General features: G+C 38.2%; 1 protein-coding gene across 2 annotated transcripts in view; it reads left to right on the plus strand.

Annotated features, from left to right (window-relative positions):
• Nucleotides 1-7442: 7442 nt before the first annotated feature.
• fbxw2 (F-box and WD repeat domain containing 2) overlaps nt 7443-12175 on the plus strand; it is a 12285-nt gene continuing 7552 nt past the window's right edge. The window contains exons 1-4 of one of the 2 annotated variants that reach the window (XM_036562970.1): nt 7443-7954; nt 8615-8728; nt 8884-9393; nt 10084-10278. In XM_036562970.1, coding sequence (XP_036418863.1) covers nt 8904-9393; nt 10084-10278 — 685 coding nt within the window. In that variant the 5' untranslated portion in view covers nt 7443-7954; nt 8615-8728; nt 8884-8903. The remainder of the gene's footprint in view (nt 7955-8614; nt 8729-8883; nt 9394-10083; nt 10279-12175) is intronic. The other variant, XM_036562969.1, reaches the window with a different exon arrangement.

The raw sequence follows: 12175 nt of genomic DNA on the forward strand, positions 1-12175 counted from the left end.
ACTGTTGAGCAGCTGAAATCCTATGTTAAGCAAGAATGGGAAAACACGTCACTTTCAAAACTACAGCAATTGGTCTCCTCAGGTCCCAAACGCTTACAGAGTGTTGTTAAAAGCAGAGGTGATGAAACACGGTGGTAAACATGCCCCTGTCCCAACTTTTTTGGAACGTGTTGTTGCCATCAAATTCAAAATATGCATATATTTTTCAAAAAACAATAAAGTTTCTCAGTTTCAACATTTGATATGTTGCCTTTGTAGTATTTTCCTTTTAAAATATGGTTTACATGATTTGCACATCATTGCATTTTATTTTTTATTTACATTCTGCACAGCATCCCAACTGTTTTGGAAATGGGGTTATAATTGAGGGTAACTCTCAATGTACTCTGAGTTTAAATAAAGGCTGATTGATCGAGTTAGCTTTATGTCAAATGAAACAGAGCACCTCTCCTCCAAAAAGTTCCACGTTCGACTTATCAGTCCACAGAACATTATTCAATAAGGCTTGGAGGTCAAGATTTTTATTGGCAAATATGAGATGAGACTTTATGTTCCTCTTAGTTGGCAGTGCTAAACTCATCAACTTTCCAATAGACACCATTTTTGCCCAATTTCTTTCCAATGGTAGTATCATGAATTCTGGCCTTATCTGAAGTGAGCGTAGCCTTCTGTTTCTTAAATGTTCGTCTGGGTTCTTTCTTGACTTTCTGGATGAGTTCCAACTGTGCTTTTGGAGGAATTTTGGTAGGCTGGCCACTTCTAGAAGAATTTACTACTGCTCCTTTTGGAGATAATTACTCTCAGCGTGGTTCGCTGGAGTCCCGGAGCCTTAGAAATGTGAACTTTGTAACCCTTTTCAGACTGATATATTTCAATAACTTTCTACCTCATCTCTTCTGGGACTTCTTTTAATGCAGCATAGAGTGCTGCTTTTTGAGACCTTTTAGCTTACTTCACACTGCTGGAAAGGTTATCTTTTTTTTAAGGTCACCCTGTGACCATAACACATTCACCCCTATCTGGAATGTTACACAAAGACACAAGTGCAACAGGAATTTGCATTTATCCAAATTTCCTAAGGACCCTAGGAAGAAGAGAAGAACATTTTCTCACTCATTTTCCATTATTTTATTGTGATAAATTTTAAATAAATCAAGTAGAATGTGCTTAATGTCATGAAGCCATTAGCATGGATGCTAGTTAACCACATTTTGTGTATGTGCTCATTCTATCCTAAAACCTCTGTTACTGGGTCCGTGTACCTTCTGTTCATTTGATTTTCATTTCAAAATCCAGTATTTAAAAAATGGGTCGATTCTTGTTTTTGGTTCTGTTATTGTCAGAAAAATCAAGAAATAGCTTCGTTTTACAGTTTCACAAACTGATTATAAAATCAAATAACAAACAAACAACAATGGAATAAGGGGTCATATTTTACGGATCCAAATTATCCGGAAATAAACGTGCAGAGGCGCACAAGCTCAGAAATTAGGCGGTGGCGGTTAAAATTATAAAGACAGGAAATATCGAGCTTGGATGTTGAGAATGTGAGGCCTAGTTCTGACATTTAGTAAGGCTTTATGACATTTTGGGTAACACTTTATAATAAGGGTACACGAACTGGCAGTAATTAAGGCATTTACTAATGAATAACTAATCAGAAAGTAGTGAGTCATTAATCAGGAACAAATGAGTAAGTCATATATTAACAACCACAAGACTAAATTACTAACGCATGTACTAATGAATGAAGATGAAGGTAATAAAGGCTTTATTCAGTGCCTGAATTTATTAGGAATTCATGTGTTAATCAATGTTGTCACAAACCCCCTGAGACACAGTGCTCTGGAATATTATGCCTATTAAAATCAACTGTTTTTTTTTATAGCTCCATCCTCTCATGATCTTGTCCTTCTTCTTCATCATGTTGTGTAAGCAGCCCTTGTGTTTGCCTGTTTCTATCTGTCAGGTCTTGAGTTTATTGTTTTTGATTTCTTATGTTACCTTGTCTGTTCCTACCCACCTAGTGACTGTTTAATAAAATTAAAAGCTTACACTGGCATTGTTTTGCAACTAGTCCTCATGTGTGACAGTTGTCATAGTTTTAATTCATCTTTCATGTTAATAATATGACATGTTTTAACTCCTGTATTGATACACTGCCTCATGAGGGAATAGATTAGCCTACAGTTACCAATGAACTCGGAAATGAGTTAATTATTGGAGTGTCTTTCTCCTGGGCTCATAAGAATCCTTAATTGTATGCACATTTTTGTGCTTTCCCAGATCTAGTACACCTGATTGAACTCAACTGCTAATTTACAAGCTCCTGTTGTGCTGGTTGAGGTGTGTCAGAGTGAGAAAAATACAAAATATGCAGTGTCAATTCTCAATTCACTATAAAGAAAGCAGTGATTACTGATAACTCATGATGAATTCACAATGTTTGTGCCCCCTAAAGTAAAGTGATGAACCAGTCACACTTTATTACTCATTAAATACTGATTCTTCATAATGAATTCATTTTTGTGCCCCTGAAAGTGATGAGCGAATCACAATTTATTACTGATTATATACTAATTCTTCATGGTGAGTTCATGAGCTAATAAAATAGCAGGGGTTAATCATTTTACTTACCAAAATGACAGTCATTCTTTTGCCCTCTCAAGAACAGTGATGAAGGATAAGTAGCTACAATATGGCTCATATGAAAACATGACATTGACGAAATTCACAGAAATAAAAAAGCATATTTTATTATCATCTTATGACTTCTACACAATACACAGAACTAGAGCACGTGAATGTGTCACTGTAACACGGAAAATGAAGAGAAACCAATACATACTGGTTCTGTAGTTCCACAAACATCTGTAAAACGGACAGAACTGCCAGCTAATTAAAGTCACAAAGATATTCATACTGCAGCGGTGTTTCCAAATAACTCACACAAGTTGAAGATCGAGTCTGTGACTCAGCTTTACTGAAAAACTCAGAACGGAGTACAAAAGAAAGGGGAGGATACGGCGCTAGGTTAGCACTCGGCTAAGCGCAGTTAGCGCGCCCTCTCGCTGTCTCGGCTCAGTCTGTTTACTACAAGGCCCTGTGAAGCACTGCCACCGCGCACACACAGCCCTTCACAATAAGAGTCTCTGTCAAAGGAGGAATAACAACTTAACCAAGCAGCATAAAATTAACATGTGATTTTAACCAGACAGAATAAACGCGCCTGACGCCACATATTACTACCAGAATCACACGACGCTCGTGAGAAACACAAACACCTTACTATTAAAACCAAAAAGGTTTATTGCAAATAACTAAGCACCAAACCAAATATTTAAGCTACTTTATAACGAATTTAGAAATAATAGTTCCTGCAAATCCGTTCTGTTTCACCACAGATAACAGCTGCTTGTTTTACACCTTAGTCTAAAAAGAGGTGAGGCACGAACATACATACTAGCACTCACAACACTCAGATTGTTGATACCACGTGTAAATATTACCATACTCACCTTTAAAAGTAAGAAAAATGCTAAATATTGCAAAAAGGCGAAAAGAGAAATATTGATTTTTTTTTTATTATTATTTCAATTATTTTCATTTGCTTCTCTTAAAGGTTCTACTAGAGATATTCACTCAAGACTCTATCGCCGCTTGACATATAGCATTTAACGCAATTACTGCCATTTACTGGCGAAGAAAAATAGCAGTAATTTCCAGCTGCGGAAACAGTTGAAGTGTTAAATTGCACAATGCTGTGTTTCCATTAATAAAACATTTAGATATAGCAAATTTTAAAAAGAATAATAGATGTATAATGGGAAACACATTTTCATTTTCTGAAGGTGGTATTTCTCAGAATAACTGTGGCATATATTAAGATAATTCACAGTTTTAATTAAATTGAATGCCTATTTTCAGTAAATAAACTAGTTTACAGTTTATTAAACATACAACAGTTAATGTTTCTGTTGTAACAGTATGACACTGCAGTATGACATAGGTAATCATAAATTGCATGAATAGAATGAAACTAACAGAGCTTCTAGCAGTTCACCAATGTGTACTAACATTCTTTTTGTATGCTTAATTAACACATTAATTCCTAATTAATTCAGGCACTGAATAAAGCCTTTATTACATTCATCTTCATTCATTAGTACATGTGTCAGTAATTTAGTCTTGTGGTTGTTAATATATGACTTATTCATTTGTTCCTGATTAATGACTCATTACTTTCTGATTAGTTATTCTTTAGTAAATGCCTTAATTACTGCCAGTTCATGTACCCTTATTATAAAGTGTTACCACATTTTGTATACGTATGTTTATATTTGACAAAAAAAAGAACCGATATGGAGGAGAGACTCCCGTACATGACTCCCACCATTTAACGGCAAAGTGAAAGCGGAATGAAAGTCTTTTTGCCCAATAATGAGGAGAAAAAGTCATACTGTAATATTACGTCGTCAGAGGTGAAGTGTGTTACAGTGTGTTATTGCTCCAGACTTGCGCTGTCCTGTGTTTATAGTGGTCTTGTAACACTGTGGCTTTTGGAAAGGATATTTAGAGGCGCGTTGTGGTTTAATGCTGTTAACGTTGTTGTTGTGTTACTCTAAAGTGTGTGTATGTGTTATTTGTGTTATTCTGTGTTGGGGTGTGGGCAGGGGCGGCGCCAGGAGGTTTTTGGTGCTACAGGGGTGTTGAATCATCTGAAGGGGTGTTATACCTATGGTTGTGACGTTGGCAATATGTGAACAGTGGGGCGGAGAAGGGGGTTAGCTATACGGCAAAACACCGAGAGAATACTTTGAAACGTGAACTTGAGCGCACCAGCCACTGATCTGGGAAGTACGAAGACGAAGACCCGTCTTCGTAGTGGCGGGAGTGCAGTACGGGAGTCTCTTTCTCATATCGTTTCATTGTTCTGCAGATAGAGCACAGCTGTGCACGTCAAATATACAAACACCTACACAAAACATAATAAAGTCTATCAATATATCAGAACAACAGGCCTGTATTCTGAGCTTCTGCACTTTATTTCCGCTTAAAGTAATGGTAATTTTAAGTGTGGATGAATAAAACATGGCCCTTTATTCTATTTCTGTTTGTTATTTGATTTCATGATTAGCTTGTGAAACTGTACATTAAGCTGGTTCTTGATTTTTCCACTGACAATAACCGAACCAAAAACGAGAACTGACCCATTTCCCAGTTTTCAATACTGGATTTTAAAATGAAAATCAGATGAACAGAACAGGTACACGGACCCCTCATGTAAGCCATTTTTAGCAAACAACCTTGTAAAAAACATGAGACACTGTTCCTAAGATGGGTTAACCCATTTTGAATTATCATATGCATGTTCTTTTAGATTTAAGTTAACAAAGGTTTAAGAGTTATATCAAAGACTAAATGGCCCCATTGCGGAATCACCTTTACGTGCTCATTGTCATCGCTTGAAATCTGCAATGCTGCAGAGATGCAGGCTTATAAAAAAAGATAAATTTGATTTCAGCTTCATTCGCTTCTGTGGTTTACATCGATAGCAAAAAGGAACATTTGGAAAACCTTCTTCGTTTGTTTATATTTATTTTCTTTTTTATTTTTGGATCTGCTCCCATTTCGTTTGTCATCATGTCCGTGTCGCTATGAATTTAGGGTAATTCCACAACCAACGGCTGTGTCCGAAACTGGAGGCAGCTGTGTCGATGCCTTTTGCTGCCTGTGGTGTCTCATAGGTCAGTGCCTTAAAAGGCGGCCTTGTCCACTGTGTCAGTGCTGGTGTTTTTTGTTGGTTTGTTTGTTTGTTTTGTTTTGTTTTACCGCATCGGGGCTGACGCAGAGGATTGTGGGATATGTAAGGCAGTAAATGTTATGTACACTGCCTTCAAAAGCTGGTGGATCAGGAAGCCTTTTATACAGTCGTTAGATTCAGACATGACTGGGTGCCTTACTGTCTCAGAATACTGTCTGAGTAGGCAGAGTTTATTATGTTTAAGACAGCCGGTCTGCTGAAGTCCCTGCTTTCTATCACCACCATTGTAAAGAAAATCTGAGAGAGCTGTGTAACTCATTTCACATCAAACCACTCTGAATTACTTTGTGTACGATTTTTAAACGCTTGCAACCCTGCGGCCTTGCAGACTTGACGTGATGACGTTGAGCACTTGTAAATGCCACAGAACAAAGGTCTTAGATCCACGAAACTGTAATCCACAAATCTGAAGGTTTTATACATTCATTTATTTATTATATTAAACATTGTATAATGTATATACAAACGGGTTGACAGTCTGAGGACAAAATATACAAAAAGAGTATTACATCACCTTATAAGTGTAAAAGTGTACGAGTAGTCATTGCTAATTTTGAATTATTTATAAAGTGCACATACATTTCAATGCCTTTTTTGAAAACCAAAAATATAAAGGTTCTGTAATTAACATTTGTGTATACATAATTTTCGCTAAAATAACATTAAATGCACAATAAAGTCCTTTCTAGTGGATACAACCAAAAAATTGTATTACTCTTGTGTTGTATTACTCTCCTTCTAAGAAATTTTCAAAAATCATTCCAGAAAATTTTGCAATCCCAAAATAGATGATCAATGGTTTCATCTTACAAGTGACAAAAAGAGCACAAAAGGGTTGAATTGATCAATTATTTGTAAAACTTTTGCTTACAAAAAGAGGCATGTCAGTGAATGAAGTGGAAACATCTGCAGATGAGGACTGGGCATCGGACTGAGTTTCTGCTCATAGTTGGGCGGGTGCGACACCTGCTGACAGAGACCGGGTACATACATGAAGAGACTCCATTATCCAGAATAACTTTTAAAAAAAGTAACACTAATTAAAGTCGGCCTTGCACTAGAAAGGCTCAGCTTGCGTCTTATTTGCTAAGACTTGCAGTTAGCACAAAGGTACACCATACACCATCTTGTATCCGAATGGGCTGGTGTGGCTGCAAATCTTCACTCTAATCAAGCAGGACTTGATTTCGTCTTCAAACGCTCCTGCTTTGTTGGAATGAAAACCTGCAACTGAACAGACCCTTTGCAGATAAGATTAGAGTCCCCTGAGTAGTTTTTTTTTTCCCATATACAGATGTGCATGCATATATTGCAAAAACGATTTTGGATTCGAGATATCAGCATTCAGAATACATAGCATTCAAAACATGCAATGTATCGCGAAATACTATTTAAAAATGTAGTTCTCTTTAGATTACTGTAAGTCGCTCTGAGTAAGCAATTATACCGTAAATGTAAATGAAAATAGTAGCTATTGCATTTCCAAGGAAAATCATTTTATGGATATGTACACACAAAGGGTTATTCTGTTTACTATTTATTAACTGATGTAACCCCCCGCGACCCAGAAGGAGTAGCGACAAACAGTTTTTTAAAAGTTGACCCCCGTTCCGGTCACACCTCCAGCTTCCTCCCGCTCGTGTCAGGCGGAACTCGTCGCTGTGCTGGGTTAACGGGTCGTCTCCGCTTTAGCCGTTAGCCCATTTCTCTAACGGGCGCTTATTAAAACGTTCAGCATGTCTGCTTCTTAATTCATGACAGTGTCGATGAACAGAATGTTTATTTATATGTTAATGCAGTTTAATAGTATTTATTCTATGTTTTATCTTTGTCATGCTTTACATAGTTAATTATGCTGTCCGGCTAGCCAAAGATTCGGCTTCTAGCTGAGTTAGCTCAACAAGCTAGTCAGACTTTACCGAGCAGCAGAATTCATTTAATGTTTTTTGTTTCTTGCTACCAGGTTGTAAAATATACGCTTAGTCGTTTCATTGTTAGCTTATAGTAGTGCTGCTCTCGATAACACCCCTGGGTCGCTATTTATTTGAAGAACTAGCTAAAGTGGTTTTCAAGCAGCTAGATAGTTAGCTAGCTAACACCCCTGCTAACCATTTGATTCTACTGGAAATGGTGAGTCGCCTGAAAACCTTTTAGCTGGTATGAAAACTGTTTTACCCTGCTTCTTCTTGTTGTATTGCGTATTAATTAGCTTAGTGTATACATAACGAGCCTTTTTTGTATTACGTTGTTGCTGGTGGCAGCTGTGAGTGTTCTGGCATAACGTTACGTTAGCTAGCTGGCTAAGTGGCCAACTTCCAAACATCTCAGCTGTTTATAGCTAAAAGTGAGGACAGTAGTAAGTGATCTAGGTTAGCTAACTAACGTTCACTCGAATAACCAGATTCGAATAACTTGCAGTCCATTTGAAGCTAACTGTTGCTACCATAATAAAGAACTGTTATCTGTTTGTTAGCTAGGTAAGAAGCTAACTATTTAGCTTGCTGCGCTGGTTTTGAGTAAAAACACTGCACGATGGCTGCTTTCTTTATGAGTTGTAAAGTCGCTTTAGTTCTATAGGGCATTACAGTCTTGCCAGGAAGTACGCTGTAGCTAGCTCGGTGGTTTTGGTGGCTTTACCCGACGACACTTAAATGCTTTACCAGTAGTATATTCTACAGCGTTATTTAAGAATACTGGGCTGAATTAGTGCCATTGGACAAGTATAAAAAATAGCCTGGTTTGTTATCCCTGGGTTTATGTGTTGTGTTAACTGGGCTGATCTGATTTCAGTTACCTGGTCCTGCACAGAAAATACCAAAAAGCAAGCCCTTCAAACGGTCTGATGTTAAACACTGCCACACTGAATGAACTGTATTCCATGTAATTTATCTGCAATTTAAGAAGGTATGAAAAGATTCATACTAAGACCTGTTGTCCTTAAAGGAATTACAACAGGCTATGTAATGCTTTGTTAAAGATGTAATAGCTGTTTTTTTTTAGTTGTGAAGCTGTCTGCTGCCGTCTACACTTTTTGAGTCTCCAAGCCTTTCTCCTTGCAGGTAGACGCCCTCATGTGCCCATGGAGAAGGAGGCCTTCGAGGGATGGCTGGAGTCAGTCTCCGCCTCCTTCCTGGCACTGAATGACCAGCAGCGCAATCAATCACTGGACCACCTGATTTCGCTGAGCGGTGCCGCCCAACTTCGCCACCTGTCTAATGGGCTGGAGGCACTGCTGAAGCGGGACTTCCTGCGCCTGCTGCCACTAGAGCTGGCCTTCTACCTGCTCCGCTGGCTAGACCCACAGACTCTGCTCACCTGCTGTTTAGTGTGCAAGCAGTGGAACAAAGTCATTAATGCCTGTACAGAAGTATGGCAGGGTGTGTGTAGAGACCTGGGATGGCGAATTGATGACTCCATCCAGGATGCTTCGCACTGGAAACGGGTGTACCTGAAGGCCAAGCTTCGCATGAAACAGCTTAAGGAGGAAAATGCCTTCGAGACCAGCTCCCTGATTGGGCACAGTGCCAGAGTGTATGCATTATACTACAAGGATGGTCTCCTCTGCACAGGTATGTGCATATTTTTCATTAAAGAAATATCCAGATGATACATTTCTTGCTTTCTTTGAATGTATTTATGTTTAAGGGAAAACTGCACAACTTAAGCCCTGCAGATCCAAAATCATAATGTCATGGTATGTGATGGGGATGCGCATATGACCTTATTTCACATGTTCAAACATATTTTTTTTCCAAACACTTTTCAGATATTTCAGATTTGGTTTTTCATTCACATTGTGGCACTTTAACTGGTTAGCTTAACATAGCACTAGAAATTTATCAGTTAACCTAAAGCTAACCTAAATGAACTGTTCATCATTAGTATGTGATGGATTATCTGAGGAGGAGCCTTCATGTGCACAATGTGTTTAACTGGTCATGCTGAAATCAGGCTTTGCTTAGGTGTCAATTTTTTGTTGCTGTAATAGGTCTATAAAATAGTTATGTAATTGTTGTGTGTATAACAGTCTAGTCAATAAGTTGATGTGGTGCTATTTGGACATTAGAGAAATTACAAATGAGACCCAAGACTGTTCTGAGCACAGTGATGGCATTCAGTAAAAAATCTGAGTTAGTTGTAAAGTTAGTAATACCACTTGTCATGGACTGATTCTTTTAGTAGGTAGCCACTATACTGTAGCAATGGCTGGTCTATATGAAATGTGGTGCAGCTAACTCAGCACTGAACCTTTCCTGCAGGTTCTGATGACCTGTCAGCCAAACTGTGGGATGTTCGCACTGGCCAGTGCATCTACGGCATCCAAACACACACCTGTGCAACTGTGAAGTTTGATGAGCAGAAACTGGTGACAGGGTCATTTGACAACACCATTGCATGCTGGGAGTGGAGTACAGGTGCCAAAATTCAGCAATTCCGTGGACACACTGGTGCAGGTTAGTGCCAGACAAAGTATCTGCTAGCAAACAGCATAGAGTGAATCAGCAGACTGACTCATTCTGTTACTAAATTAAATATGCTAAATATCATGTCTCATGGAAGACTTCTTGCTGTAGAATAGAATTGTTGTTGCATACTGCCAAATGTAGTTTTCAGTACTGATGCAGCAAAAGGAAAATTCCTGGCATTTCAAGACATACTTGGCTGAAAGAAAGTTTTTTTTTTTCCTTCCTTTGCCATTTAAACTATGCTAAATAACCTTAAAAACTACAATGAATAAAGAAAATATGCTTTCATTATTGATAATCTGCTTTAACTCCTTAAATGGCTGCTGGCATGCCAAGGTTTTATTACACATTTCTATAACCTAAGAATAGCTCAACCAGTTTGCATTGGAGTCCCTGTAGTTACTGAATAATAAGCCTTAGTATGTAATAAGCCTGAGATTTTAAGACAAAATAAGTTGACAATAAATAAAAACAATTTACATAAACATGCTAATTGTATTACAGTATGTAGCCTATGGAATATGCCTATGAAATCCAATGTCCTTGACAACAGAGAATGGTCATTCACATCAGTTAATTCCATCATTTTTAGTTATACTTTGCACTTTGGCGCTACTTAAGAATTTTTATTCATTTATTTATTTGGTCATTTCAGAGAATGAGGCTATAAACGGTACTCGTCTGCAGGCTGGGGCTTTCTTTTCTGCTCCTTTTTGCTCCTTTTTGCTGTGGTCTGTGTATTGAGTGGACTGTCATGTTCTCAGTCAAGTGATATCAAAGCATAGCCTACACCATAACACCTCCACCAGCCTGGACTATCAACACAAGGCAGGTTAGGTCCACTGATTCAAGCTGTTGGTGCCAAATTCTGACTGCACCATCTGTGTGCCTCAGCAGAAATCAAGATTCATTAGACCAGGCTACGCTTTTAAACTGTCCAGTTTTGGTGAGTGGTGCCCACTGCAGCCTCAGCTTCCTGTTTCTGGCTGACCGAAATGGAACCTGAAATGGTCTTTTGCTGTTGTGGCCCATTTGCCTCAAGGTTTGACGTGTTGTGCATTCTAAGATGCTTTTCTCCTCACCACAGTTGTACAGAGTGGTTATCTGAGTTACTGTAGACTTTCTGTCAGCTCAAACCAGCTTGGCCATTCTACATTGACCTCTCTCATCACCAAGCCATTTCCGTTTGCAGAACTGCCACTCACTGAATGTTTTTTCTCTTTAATGTAACATTCCGAGTAAAATGCCAGGAAATCAGCAGTTATAGAAATAAACCAGCCCATATGGCACAAACAGTCTTGCCATGGTCAAAATCACTGAGAACACATTTTTTCCCCATTCTAATTGTGTGTGTGTGTGTGTGTGTGTGGTGTGTGTGTGTGTGTGTATGTGTGTATGTATATATATATATATATATATATATATATATATATATATATATAAAATTAGTCGCTGTTGGATGAAAACCTCGTATCTCCAAAACAGTAACTTTACAGGAGAAGGAAAAAACGCTCTAAATTTGCAATACTTTCATCTAACTTTTGGAAATTTCAAATGTTTCATTGTAGAAAGACCATATGCATATTGAAATGATTTTATAGTTATTTATCAAGAAGCAGATACATTTATTGGAGATAAAAGGTTTTTGCACTGTTTCGTGTGGACTTGGGTGCTTTCGATTTGAGAATTCAACCGTTCCGTCAGCACCTCTGTTGCGTCAGTGTTTACAAGCGTATGCTTTTACTGTGAGCAGTTTCAAAAACATCAAGGTCGTTTTTCTAGGCTTAGATTTAACGTGCATGTAAAAAAAAGAAAAAAGAAAAAAACCCTACCCATGTTGTTTTAAATAGTGCCAGCAAAATGATGACCGTGTTCTTACCTGTAT

The sequence above is a fragment of the Colossoma macropomum genome, unplaced genomic scaffold (genome assembly GCF_904425465.1).
Source record: "Colossoma macropomum unplaced genomic scaffold, Colossoma_macropomum, whole genome shotgun sequence".
NCBI classification, from domain to species: domain Eukaryota; kingdom Metazoa; phylum Chordata; class Actinopteri; order Characiformes; family Serrasalmidae; genus Colossoma; species Colossoma macropomum.